This window comes from Somniosus microcephalus, chromosome 1 (genome assembly GCF_052327205.1).
Source record: "Somniosus microcephalus isolate GS21.2 chromosome 1, FLI_Smic_1.0, whole genome shotgun sequence".
Lineage (NCBI taxonomy): Eukaryota > Metazoa > Chordata > Chondrichthyes > Squaliformes > Somniosidae > Somniosus > Somniosus microcephalus.
The window spans coordinates 188,613,085-188,627,170 of NC_140987.1; the positions used below are offsets into that span (position 1 = coordinate 188,613,085).

Sequence of the window (14,086 nt, forward strand, 5' to 3'; positions counted from 1 at the left end):
AGAGGTTCGTTCAAACATTCAAGAAGGCTATCAAGGCAATGTGTAATGAAGACATACCCCTACAACACAAGGTGGATAACTTCTTGTTTGCCTACCGGAATGCGACACATGCGGTTACCAACCAAACTCCAGCCATGATGTTCTTCAGTCGAAGACTAAGATGCCGCTTGGATTTGGTTAAGCCAAACATCAGAAGAGATGTGGAGAACAGGCAATTTCAGAATATGAATGAAAGGCCAACCAGGAGTTTCAAGATAGGTCAACCAGTTTTGGCCCGGGACTACCGCACAGAGAAATGGCAGCCAGGAACGATCTGCACACGGCAAGGACCTCTAATGTATACCGTGGACGTTGGAGAGAGCATTGTAAGACGCCATGCTGACCAGATTCTAGAGTCACTGGAAAACGTCAAATCTACACCACGATCCTATACACCTGGTGATGAAACCGAAGTACCAATTGCATCTACCTCAGAATCGGTGATATTGGAAGCAGACGAACCAAACAACGACGTTGATCCCGAATCAACTTTGCCAGAAGAACCTGATACCCCAAAGAGACGTTATCCGGACAGAATCAGGAAGCCTCCTCAAAGACTGAATTTATAATTGATTAACTTCAGCTAATGTATATAGCAACTGTAATTGTAAATATGTTATTTAATTATTAATCGAATGTTATGTACTGTTTAGCTAAAAGGGGAGGAATTGTAGTGTATGTACCTTGAAGAAGGAACTATATTCTTCAGCCCCTGTATACTGCAGTACCAGTAGTGACCACCCCTGTATTTAAGCCTGTGTAGTAACTTTGTATAGTAGTTCCAGTTTTGTCCCCATTCAGTAAACACCTGTTATAACCAACTTCTGCAGTCCGTGTCTCAATTACACACGGACGTTACAGAGGGAGTGCAACAAATGTTCACCAGACTGATTCTGGGATGGGGGGATTGTCCTATGAGGAGAGATTGTGAAGACTAAGCCTATATTCCCTAGAATTTAGAAGAATGAGAGGTAATCTCATTGAAACATATAAAATTCTTACAGGGCTTGACAGGGTAGATGCAGGGAGGATGTTTCACCTGGCTGGGGAGTCTAGAACCAGGGGTCATAGTCTCAGAATAAGGGATCGGCCATTTAGGACTGAGAGGAGAAGAAACCTCTTCACTCAGAGGGTTGTGAATCTTTAGAATTCTCTATCCCAGAGGGCTGTGGAGGCTCAGTAGTTGAGTATATTCAAGACAGAGATCAATAGATTTTTGGATATTAAGGGAATCAAGGGATATGGGAATAGTGCAGGAAAGTGGAGCTGAGGTAGAAGATCAGCCATGATCTTATTGAATGTTGGAGCAGGCTCGAAGGCCCTATTGGCCTATTCCTGCTCCTATTTCTTATGATCTTCTGTTTAACTTAGCATCAACCATCACTAGCCCCATTTGAAGCATGGATCCAGTACAGATATATATGCTGCTGGAGATGTTGATACTGATGAGAGTGAGGATGTGCAGGATGAGGCACTGAACACTGGTGAGAGACAGGTAGCAGTGGTGGTGTTGGCTGACGAGGGGCCAGCTTTTTTCTTATTCATTCACGGGATGTGGGCGTCGCTGGCAAGGCCAGCATTTATTGCCCATCCCTAATTGCCCTTGAGAAGGTGGTGGTGAGCCGCCTTCTTGAACCGCTGCAGTCCACGCGGTGAAGGTACTCCCACAGTGCTGTTAGGGAGGGAGTACAGGATTTTGACCCAGCAACAATGAAGGAATGCCAATATATTTCCAAGTCAGGCTGGTGTGTTACTTGGAGGAGAACTTGCTGGTGATGGTGTTCCCATGCCCCTGTTACCCTTGTCCTTCTAGGTGGTAGAAGTCGCGGGTTAGTTGAAGTAGCCTTGGTGAATTTCTGCAATGCATCTTGTAGATGGTTCCGGGTAGAGGCCCACTAAGGTCTCCATTTCCCTACTGAAGTTTTTTGGGGGATGCAGAGCTCAGTGAGCCTACTTTCAAATAGAGGCTATTACAGCAGCAGGATTATATTGAAGAGTGCATTGCCTCATTGCACACTACATTGGAAGGTGATCTGGGTAATTGTAATTGCAGAGCTCAGTGTAAGAAGTGGGCAACAAGAACCTGATGCATCTTCATGTGAAAGGTTTCTATTAGATCCGTGGTTCAGTGGATAAATAATTACACGGATGCTGTACATAAACAAATAACAGGTCTTTACTGGAGGAGGGCAATCCCTAGACTGGAGTACAGAGGCATGCGCACAGCTTATATACCGATGTGGTTACTGCCGGTACTACAGTATACAGGAGCTGTAAAAAGTAGTTCTGACTTAAAGCACATACACTACAATTCCTCCCTTTTTAGATTAATAATACCCCCTTAATATTCAAATAGCAATTACATTTTTACATGTACATTCAATAACAAAAGTCCATTTATAGATTCAGTCTTTGGGGCGGCTTCCTGACCCTTTCGGGATAGCGCCTTTCCGGAGGTTCTTGTTCTTGGTGCAGAGGCGATTCTGACCCCCTTTCATCAGGTAGTTCATCGGGTTCCACTGCTACTGGGTCTGAAGTAGATACTACCGGTATGTCGGGTTCATCCCCAGGTACTCGAGACATGGGGTTGACGCATTCCTGTGATGCTAAGATCTGATCGATGTAGCGTCTCACAATGTTCTCCCCGACATCCACTGTGTATATTAATGGCCCCTGCCTTGTACATATTGTTCCGGGTTGCCACTTCTCTGTTCGATAGTCCCGGGCCAAGACTGGTTGCCCTACATTGAAGCTCCTTGTCGGCTTCTCGTTGATGTGCTGGAATTGTTTGTCCTCAACATTTCTTCGCACATTTGGTCTGAGCAAGTCCAGACGAGATCTCAACCTTCGGTTAAAGAACATCATGGCCGGGGTCTGGTTGGTAACTGCATGTGTCGCGTTTCGGTAGGCTAATAAGAAATTGTCCATCTTATGCTGTAGTGGAATTTCCTCGTCGCACATGGCCTTTATCGCCTTCTTAAAGGTTTGTACGAACCTCTCAGCCAATCCATTGGTGGCTGGATGATACAGGGCGGATGTGTAATGCCTTACCCCATTCCTTTTCATGAATTTTTGGAACTCATCGGACACAAACTGTGGTCCATTATCAGAGCAGACCTGCTCTGGCAACCCGTTTCTGGCAAATATGGTCCGTAGGACTGCAATCGTTTTCTCTGTAGTGGTTGAAGACATCTTTATCACCTCAGGCCACTTTGAATGAGCATCCACTGCTATTAAGAACATTGAGTCCATGAATGGACAAGCGAAATCAATATGCACCTGTTGCCATGGAGAGGAGGGCCACTCCCATGGGTGTAGAGGGGCATGTGGTGGTGCATTTTGGACCTTCAGGCATCCTAAGCAGCTCTTAGTTAGGTCTTCGATTTGTTGATCGATTCCCGGCCACCACACATAAGCCCTAGCAAGGCTTTTCATTTTCACTCCCCCCAGATGACCTTCATGTAGCTCATTTAGCATTCTCTCCCTTAACTTGGGTGGAATCACCACTCTGGATCCTCACATCACTGTCCCCTAGCATACCGACAGCTGTTCTCTTCTGGATGAGAATGCTAGCAACAGTGAGTCGCCATGTGTTGGCCATCCCCTCACCGTCAATTCATATACCCGTGACAGCGTCGGATCATTGCGGGTCTCCTTCTCTATATCCACGTTTGTTACTGGCAATCGTTCAATTATCGACGAATAAAATGTCTCGATAGGGTCCACTGCTGGTGCTTCCTCCACAGTAGGCAGTGGCAGGCGCGATAGCCCATCAGCGTTCCCATGCTGTCTCGTGCCTTTATATTCTATTTCATATTGATTCGCCCCTAGAAACAGGGACCATCTTTGTAACCGCTCTGCAGTCATTACTGGCACGCCCTTCTTAGGATTAAAGATGGAGACAAGTGGTTGGTGGTCAGTCAGCAAGGTGAACTTCGGTCCATGCAGATAGTGGTTGAATTTTTTTACTCCCCATACTAGGCTGAGGGCCTCCCTGTCAATCTGGGCATAGTTGCGCTCGGCTGAGGTTAGTGACCGAGACGCAAAGGCTACTGGCCTCTCCAAACCGTCTGGGAATTTGTGCGACAGCACAGCTCCAATGCCGTAGGGTGATGCATCACATGCCAAACGAATTGGTAGTGCTGGGTTGAAATGGGCCAACACCTCTTTTGATGTGATCAATTCTTTACACTTCTGGAAAGCTCGTCTACGTTCGTCATCCCACTTCCATGGTACCCCTGTTTGCAGTAGGGTGTTCAGCGGGTGTAATACCATAGACAAATTTGGTAAGAACTTGTGGTAATAGTTTACCAGCCTGAGCAACGACCTCAGTTGTGACACATTTTCCGGTGCTGGAGCCTTGACTACTGCCTCTATCTTGTCAGGGGACTTATGTAACCCCTCTTCATCGATGACGTGGCCGCAATACAAGATCTGTTTCTGGAAAAACTCGCACTTGTGGCGATTAGCTCGTAGCCCATATTCCTTTAATCTGGCGAGCACCTTCTCCAAGTTAGCGAGGTGATCACCGTCATTTTCGCCCGTGACCAAGATGTCGTCCAAATAACACTGGGTCCCTGGAATCCCTTGCAGGACCTGATCCATCACCCTTTGCCAGATAGCCGGAGCCGAGGCTACTCCAAACACCAGCCGGTTGTATTGATAGAGACCTTTATGGATGTTGATCGTAAGGTAATGTTTCGAAGCTTCTTCTACCTCCATTTGCAAGTACGCCTGGGCTAGATCAATTTTTGTGAAGCGTTTACCACCAGATAGCGAGGCGAAAATATCCTCAATTCGTGGAAGCGGATATAGCACCGTGTGAAGGACTGGGTTCACTGTCACCTTAAAATCCCCACAGATGCGGACCTTCTTTGGTTCCCCAGGCGTATTACTCAATGACCTCTTCATTACAGGAATGATGGGTGTAGCCCACTCGCTCCAGTCCACTTTGGACAGTACTCCTGAACGTTCCAACCCTTCCAGCTCTGCTTCAACCGCTGGTCTGATCGCATAAGGCACTGGTCTGGCCTTCAGAAACTTTGGGCTTGCATTATCCTCTATTTTAATTGTTGCTGTTATTCCTTTTAGTGTTCCTAGTCCCTCCTGGAACACTTCTTTTGCATCAGTTAGCATTTTTGGCAGTCGTCCAGGTGTGACGTCGTCATCCTTTTTGGCCTCCACCTTCAGTGCCTGTATGGAATGCCAATCTAAATGTATCTTCCGGATCCATTCACGTCCTAGCAGTGGTGGTCCTCCATTTGGCAATACATATATATCCATTTTAGGTATTTCCTGACCTTTATATGTCACTTTCACCCTTATTTTTCCTTTGGGGTAGACTTTTTGCCCCGTATACGTCTTCAAGGCAACCTCTGTAGCTTTCAAGGGCATGTATGAAAATAGCCGCTTGTAGTCTCTTTGATTTATGACTGTTAGAGCTGACCCTGTGTCCAATTCCATTTCCACTTGGACTCCGTCTATCTTGAGTGTAACCCAGATAGTCTGGTGATCCTCCATTTCGGTTACATTATGTAGTTTCAGACAACCCAGTTCCTTGCTTCTGGAGTCTGTGTCACTTTTCTGTTCGTCTGAACCACTGTCCATCACCTGGTGTACCTTTTTGTGCTTCTCCTGTGGAGATTTCTTACTGTTGGTTTTCTTCCCAGACCTGCAGACTCTTGCTATGTGTCCTGCTTTCCCACACTGTCTGCACACTTGGTCCTTGAACCAACAATCTTTCTGGTCATGTGTTGTTCTGCCGCAGCGATAGCACTTCCCTGTTCCATAGGTCATTTCGTTGGTGCCATATTCTTGCGGTCTCCGTTGTATCTCTGCAGCACCCCTTGCGGCTGCTTCGTGTGATACTGCCATACTGAAAGCTTTGTCCAGCGTAAGGTCCTTTTCTGATAGAAGCCGTTTTTGGGTTCCTTCACTTTGTAGCCCACACACAAACTTGTCCCTTAACGTGTCTGCTAGTCCCGCTCCAAACTGGCAGTATTTCGATAGCTTGCGCAGTTCCGTTAGGTACTCAGCATTGCTTTCGTCTTTGTGTTGGTTCCTTTTATGGAACTTAAATCGTTCTGCTATCAGCAGCGGTGTGGGGTTTAAGTGGTCCTGTAGGATTTCTACTATGCTCTCAAAATTCTTGTTTACTGGCTTGTCTGGGGTTATTAGATTTCGCAGTAACCCATAAGTTTTTGCACCCATGGAATTTAACAGAACCAGTGCTTTATTAGCATCTGGCACTTCATTCACCCTGCAGTACACCTCAATACATTCCACATATGTCGCCCAATCTTCGACTTCATTGTCAAACATAGAGATACTGCCACTCTTCAGCATCCTTGGTTATGCGTTAACTATCACCAATGGCGCCTCCCGCGCTTCCCCTTCTTCTCCGCTGGCACAAAATGGCGTCTCCTGTGCTTTCCATCCTTCCCGCGCTCGCCCGTCTTCTCCGCTGCGGCTTCGCAAAATGGCGTCTCCCGCGCTCTCCCTGCTTCTCCACGGCTCAATGGCGTCTCCCGCGCTCTCCCTGCTTCTCCGCGGCTCAATGGCATCTCCCCTTTCTTCGCCCCGCGGACCCTGATCAGCCCGTGATCCCTGGCTGTGCTCTGCATGTTCTTCTCTTGATATTTGTCGACACCACTCAGTCTAGAACCCGGCTGTTTCTTACCCTCTCTCTCTCGGTTTTGCAGTATTTTTCCTCGACGCCGCTCGGTGATCAGCCCCCGGCTGTGCCCTGCTCTCTTCACCCTTTTTCTTACCCCGTCGACGCTGCCCGGCTCTCTCTCTCTGCCATCGGTCGGCTCCAGCCGCCGCTGCTCGGGAAGGGTCTGCTCTGGACCTGTCGTCGGTCTCTTACTGCTCGTTGTGGCTGGGGAACCAAGCCTGGCTCTCCACAGCCTCCCCAGTGAAGTTGGATCTCTGCCTGGCTGCTGGGCGGTTGCTCGCGGTCGACGCCCGTGTTCCTGGACTCGACTATTTTTTTTTTTTTTTGGTTTAATTTTGCAGGTAGATTCGCATCAACACTCGTCGCCACTGTTAGATCCGTGGTTCAGTGGATAAATAATTACACGGATGCTGTACATAAACAAATAACAGGTCTTTACTGGAGGATGGCAATCTCTAGACTGGGGTACAGAGGCATGCGCACAGCTTATATACCGGTGTGGTTACTGCCGGTACTACAGTATACAGGAGCTGTAAAAAGTAGTTCTGACTTAAAGCACATACACTACAGTTTCCATTGCAGCTTCTTGCTGAAGTAAATGCATGATGTTACAGAGCTTCAGTTACTTCTTTAATGGAATGGTACAGTGGAATGGAGAAGCATCCAGGAAGACGCTGAACACCTTGAGTCTCTTCGCCGGGAGCAAGCGGAAGCCAAGTGCACACAGCGGAAGGAGCGCACGTCAACCCAAGCACCCCACCCACCCACCCCTTCAACCACCGTCTGCCCCACCTGTGACAGAGACTGTAGGTCCCGCATTGGACTCATCAGTCACCTGCAAGCTCATTTTTAGTATGGAAGCAAGTCATCCTCAGTTCCGAGGGACTGCCTAAGAAGAAGGAGGAATGGTACATGGCAAAGTTGCAGACTTCTGAGGTGTCCTGTACGTGCCCAGTAGGTCCAACTGACAAATAATTTGAGGCCAATGATGATCTTTACTGCTACTGCTAGGGGGTTGCAGATAGTTGACTGCCCCTGCAGGATTCTGTGGACCAAGTGTTCCACCTCAATTGTGGTGCAGCTGTTGAAACTTTTAAGTCTCCTGTTCCCTCTCTGCTCCTGGACCTCCCACTGCTCCTCCTCCACCACAAAAATACCCAGCATATGGGAAGAATGATTTTGTGTTCAGTCTGCTTACAGCTCATATTGGCTGGCATCCAAATTTGTACTGTCAGAAACCTACTCGGAGCTGACTTCAGTCTGACCTCAACATGGCAAACTAAATAGTGTAAGAATGAGGATTAATTCAGCTGGAACTGTTGCTGGGCCGTAGGATTAGATTCCTTAGCTCAAAAGAGGGAGGAGTTCATTTTAATAAATCAGCAATTTCTGAAAACAATATACAGTCAGTTAGAGAGAATGTTCTCCGAGTTCAGCGCATTGATTCTCGATTTGTTTATGTGCAATGATCTGTGAGGCAATGTTTCACAGTTGAATTAATTGCAGCAAAGTGCTTTGAATTGCACCCTCCATAAACTCTGCTGCCCGTATCCTAACTCACAGCAAGTCCCATTCACCCATCACCCCATGCTCGTTGACCTACATGGGCTCCCGGTCCGGCAACGCCTCGATTTTGTGGTGTATGTGCCTTTAAGAGCCCCAGGTGTGCGCAATGCCGGTAATTGCCACTTGGGCTATATAAGCCTGTGTATTGTGTATATCCTTTAGAAACCCCCCCCAGACTTTGCTTAGTAAATACCTATGAACCAACTCCTGTCTTCAGTGTCTTTATCAACACACGGACACTACAGTGGCGACGAAGTGGAAACGGACTTACCGGCAATTCGGCTGCACCTCAAGGACATCGATTCCTCCGGCGTCCAGAAGACTCAAGGAAGTGAGAGAAGCTGTGGTTTCACCAGCTGGCCAAGCTGGTGGCAGGTACTGCGCTAATCCTTCCTGGGCGTCAGGCTGGGGCTCCAGCGGCGGGCTCTACAGCTGAGACAGGCAGCGAAATTGGAGGCAAGCAATAACGGACTGGGAGGGAGCACTCGGGAGACGGCCGGCGCGGCAAGCAGGTCAGCGTTCAGACCTCCGGCGGGAACGAGTCTCCAACAGTAAATTAAAAAAAACATAAAGAGAACGGGAACCGCAGTAAACAGCGTTGTTATTGGCAGCAGCGGCGGGAAAGCGCGGGAAGCGCCATATCTTGCTACAGAAAATAAAAATAAAAAGAGAGCGTGGAAAGCGCCATATCTTTTCTGAAATGCCTAAGTCTGGCAATATTGATGCTTTTGATAGCGAAACAGAGCCTAATTTTGGCAATATTGATGTTTTTGATAACAAGATAGAGGATTGGACCACATATGTGGAAAGAGTGGAGGTATATTGCACCGCAAATGGAATAGAAGATGAAGAAAAAGCTTCAGTGCTTCTGGATCTAATGGGCGCAAAGACATACAAGCTGTTACGAAACTTAATCACTCCAGCCAAACCGATGGACAAGAATTTTGAGGAGATTGTTGATACCCTACACTGCCAATTCGAGGCAGGACTGGCAGATTCTCTGCGAGACAAATTCATCTGCGATCCCCTAAGTGTAGAAACACAAAAAAAGGTATCTTCTGAAAAAGATTTAACACTGGACAAGGCTTTCAGTGCAATAGGAGCTGCAAATATACAGCAAAGGCCACAGGACTTCGGCACCCATGAAATGACACGGGGTTTCGAGAGATGTTATCGCTGCGGCAGATCCACCCATGACCAGAGGGACTGCTGGTTCAAGGAAAAAGCATGCAGACGATGTGGAAAGATGGGACACATTCCATGTGTGTGCCGATCTGAAAATAAAAAATCCACTAACGGGAAAAGAATCAATAAGGAAAAGCACAGAAAGGTACAAATGATGACGGACAGTAGCTCCGAAGACCAGAAGAGCGATAGCGACTCCGGGAACAAGAGACTAAGCTCTCTCAAATTACATAATGTAATTGCCAAAGAAGATTACCAGACCATTTGGGTTACCCTCACAATAGCAGGGTCCCCAGTTAAAATGGAGCTAGATACAGGATCAGCTCTGACCGTCATAAATCGACGGGATTACGAGCGGCTATTTCCGCATATACCTTTAAAAGATACATCCATTATCTTGAAAACATATACGGGGCAGAAAGTATACCCCAAAGGAAAAATAAGGGTGCCTGTTGTATACAACGGCAAGGAAATACAGAAGTTGTATTTATACGTTCTACAAGATGGTGGTCCACCGCTGTTGGGACGTGAATGGATCAGAAAAATACGTTTAGACTGGCACTCCATTCAGGCACTGACGGTGACCAGTAAGGAAAAAAATGATGATGATGTCATACCTGAACGATTGAAAGACATCTTGGCCAACGCCAAGGAAGTATTTCAAGAGAAACTAGGAACCTTGAAAGGCATCACTGCCTCAATAAAAGTGGAAGATGCAGCAATTCCCAAGTTTTTTAAGGCAAGACCGGTGCCATATGCAATTCGTCCAGCAGTCGAGGCAGAGCTGGAGAATTTGGAAAAGGCAGGCGTATTATCCAAAATAGATTGGAGCGAGTGGGCAACACCCATTGCCAGGAATGGGCTGCCGGAACAGATATGTTCTGATAATGGACCGCAATTTGTGTCCGAAGAATTCAGAAAGTTCTTAAAAAACAATGGGGTTAAGCACTACCCGTCCGCCCCATACCATCCCGCCACCAATGGATTGGCTGAAAGGTTTGTCCAGACCTTCAAGAAGGCCATAAAGGCCATGGGTAATGAAGACATAAAACTTCAGCACAAGGTGGATAACTTCTTATTCGCATACAGGAATGCAACACATATGGTTACCAACCAAACTCCCGCCATGATGTTCTTCAATAGAAACCTAACATGCCGGCTGGATTTGGTCAAGCCCAACATCAGAAGGGACGTGGAGAACTGGCAGTTTCAAGGCATGAATGAAAGGCCAACTAGAACCTTTCAGATAGGTCAACAAGTTTTGGCCCGGGACTACCGTACCGAGAAATGGCAGCCTGGAACTATCTGCACACGACTAGGACCACTGATGTATACCGTGGACATCGGAGAAAGCATAATAAGGCACCATGCTGACCAAATCATAAAGTCATCCGAAAAGGGACAACCTACACCACCACTCTATACATCTAACGATGAAGTAGAGATACCCATATCTACCTCCGATCCGGTGATACTGGAACCCGATGAACCCGACACTGGCATTCAAGCCGAATCAGCCTTGCCAGAAGAACCTACTACACCACCAGAAACTACTACACCCCCGAGGCGTTATCCGGACCGAGTCAGGAAGCCTCCTGAGAGACTAACTTATAATTAATTAATTACAGCAATGTATATTATTTTGCATATAACATGTAATTAATAATTACTTAAAATATGATGTACTGGTTAGCTAAAAGGGGAGGAATTGTGGTGTATGTGCCTTTAAGAGCCCCAGGTGTGCGTAATGCCGGTAATTGCCACTTGGGCTATATAAGCCTGTGTATTGTGTATATCCTTTAGAAACCCCCCCCAGACTTTGCTTAGTAAATACCTATGAACCAACTCCTGTCTTCAGTATCTTTATCAACACACGGACACTACAGATTTCATCATTCTCATCATTTTCAAATCCCTCCACGGCTTTGTCCCTCCCTATCTCCGTAACTTCCTCCAGACCTTCAATCCTCTAAGAACTCTTGCACATCCCCAATTTTCATCGCTCCACCATTGGCGGCTGTGCCTTCAGCTGCCCAGGCTCTAAGCTCTGGAATTCCCTCCCTAAACCTCTCTGCCTCTCTGCCTCTCTCTCCTCCTTTAAGATGCTCCTTAAAACCTCTTTGACCAAGCTTTTGGTCATCTGTCCTAATATCTCCTTATGTAGCTCAGTGTCAAATTTTGTCTGAATACGCTCCTGTGACGTGCCTTGGAATGTTTTACTACATTAAAGGCACTATTTAAATGAAAGTTGTTGTTGTTGTACATTCCACATAGATTTAACCAAGGTGCATCACAATTTATGAAAAATTAAGTTATACAAATACAGAATAAAAGTTAACATTACCTTTTTCAGGTTGCCTATTCCTAAACTTGAAGATAGCATTCACCGTTATTTGGCTGCTCAGAGGCCACCACTGGAAGAAGACGACTACAGGTAGGAGATGGTATAGGACATGAAAATTTAGGTATATTACCTTAAAAATACAGTGAAATGATCCAAATGTATCAAGGGACAGAGAATGAACAGATACTATATAAGATATAAGTCACAGCCTACTTATATGTAAATGTAATGATCATGCACGTCAGGAAGGGCAGTATAAATATTAATTTTCAAAATACCCAACTACATAGTTTACAATTTCAATCTTAGAGGATTAAATTATGAGGACAGGTTGCATAAACTTGGCTTGTATTCCCTTGAGTATAGCAGATTGAGGGGTGATCTCAATGAGGTGTTTAAAATGTTAAGAGGATTCAGGAGGATAAATACAGAGAAACCATTTCCTCTGATGGGGGAATCAAGAGCGAGAGGACACAAACTTAAAATTAGAGCTCGGCCATTTAGGAGGGAAATCAGGAAGCTTTTTTTCAAACAAAGGGTAATAGAAATCTGGATTTTACTCCCTCAAAAGTCTGTGGATGCTGGAACCATTGTAACTTTTGAGACTGAGATAGGTACATTTTTGTTAGGTAAGGGTAACAAGGGCTATGGAGCAAAGGTGGGTAAATGGAGTTGCGATACAGATCAACCATGATCTAATTGAATGGCAGAGCAGGCTCAAGGGGCTGAACGGTCTACTCCTATTCCTATGTTCCTACTTGGAACAAGTCCAATACAAACTAGCCCCTAACCACCTCCCTCTAAAATTATCAAATTCTAAGCCATGCTTAGAAAATTTTCTCTATTCTATTTATGCACCTAAATTATAGACACATTCTTCGTAAATGGGAGGGGTTGTTACAAACAATTAAGAGCAGGCTGATCAAGCACAATGGGATTGCATAGATCAGAAAGTTCAGTAGGGCTGAGATGTGAAATGAAGTTCAATGTCAACAAGTGCAAAATTATGAGACTAGATAAGGAAAATAAACATTGAAACTATAAACTAAATGGTGTTAGTCTATAGGATGCAGCACACAAAAAGGATTTGGGGGTTTTGGTGGACAGATTGCTAAAACCATCTGCATAAGGTACAGTGGTGGTGTAGGAGTGCTTGAACTCCTAACGAAAGTACTGATGCGCTATCAATAACTCAAAAGACTGAGATTAAGCGAGTAATTAACAGGCTTTTATTAACAAGAGAATGAAGGTGTGCCTCGAGTGGTCGACCGGTCCAGAATACAAAGGGGCTGTGGAGCAGTCACCTTTATACCTGGATTCATGGGAGGAGTCAGCCGAGGCATGTACAGGCATGTACACAGTGGAATACAAACAGTGGTTTACCACATTCACCCCTTGTTTAAAATTGAGTCCGGCGGGGTGAAGTGTATTAAAAGTTAGTGTATTGGAGTCTCTCCGGAGGTCTTGTCTGCCGCTGTGATCGACGTGGCGACGGCAGGGGTAGTGAAGCTTCCGGCGTTGAGTCCCGCATAGGCTGGGGCACTGGTGTGTAGTCCTCGTAGATGTCGAGCGGGTCGCGGGGCCCAGGCCTGCCGTCTGCTGGGGCTGGATATCGGATCGTGGGGGGGGGGGTGGTAGTGGGTAGTGGGTTACTGCAGCCCCCGAGGGTGCGAGGTCTCTTATGGAGACTGTGTCCTCCCGCCCGTCCGGGTACGCAATGTAAGCATACTGGGGGTTGGCGTGGAGGAGGTCGACCCTCTCGACCAGGGGGTCCGTTTTATGGGTCCTCACGTGTCTTCTCAGTAGGACCGGCCCTGGGGACGTCAGCCATGGCGGTAGCGATGTCCCTGATGTGGACTTCCTTGGGAAGACAAACATTTTCTCATGAGGGGTGGCGTTAGTGGCAGTGCAGAGCAGTGACCGAATAGAGTGGAGCGCATCGGGGAGCACATCCTGCCAGCGGGAGGTCGGAAGGCCCCTAGACTTTAAGGCTAGCACGGCGGCCTTCCAAACTGTCGCATTCTCTCTTTCCACCTGTCCGTTCCCCCGGGGGTTGTAACTGGTGGTCCTGCTTGTGGCAATACCCCTAGCTAGCAGGTACTGATGGAGTTCGTCGCTCATAAACGATGAGCCCCGGTCGCTATGGATATAGCTGGGGAAACCGAACAGGGTGAAGAGGTCGTTCAGACATTTAATGACCGTGGCACTGGTCATGTCCGGGCAGGGGATGGCGAACGGGAAACGGGAGTACTCATCAATAATATTGAGGAAGTACA

The 14,086-nt window shown here is 46.8% G+C and overlaps 1 protein-coding gene across 1 annotated transcript in view; it reads left to right on the top strand.

Annotated features, from left to right (window-relative positions):
* The window catches only part of LOC147124516 (carnitine O-palmitoyltransferase 2, mitochondrial-like), a 253,228-nt gene that overhangs the window by 32,233 nt on the left and 206,909 nt on the right, over window positions 1–14,086 (top strand). The window contains exon 2 of the mRNA XM_085988559.1: window positions 11,820–11,900. Within this exon, the coding sequence (XP_085844685.1) occupies window positions 11,820–11,900 (81 nt within the window). The remainder of the gene's footprint in view (window positions 1–11,819; window positions 11,901–14,086) is intronic.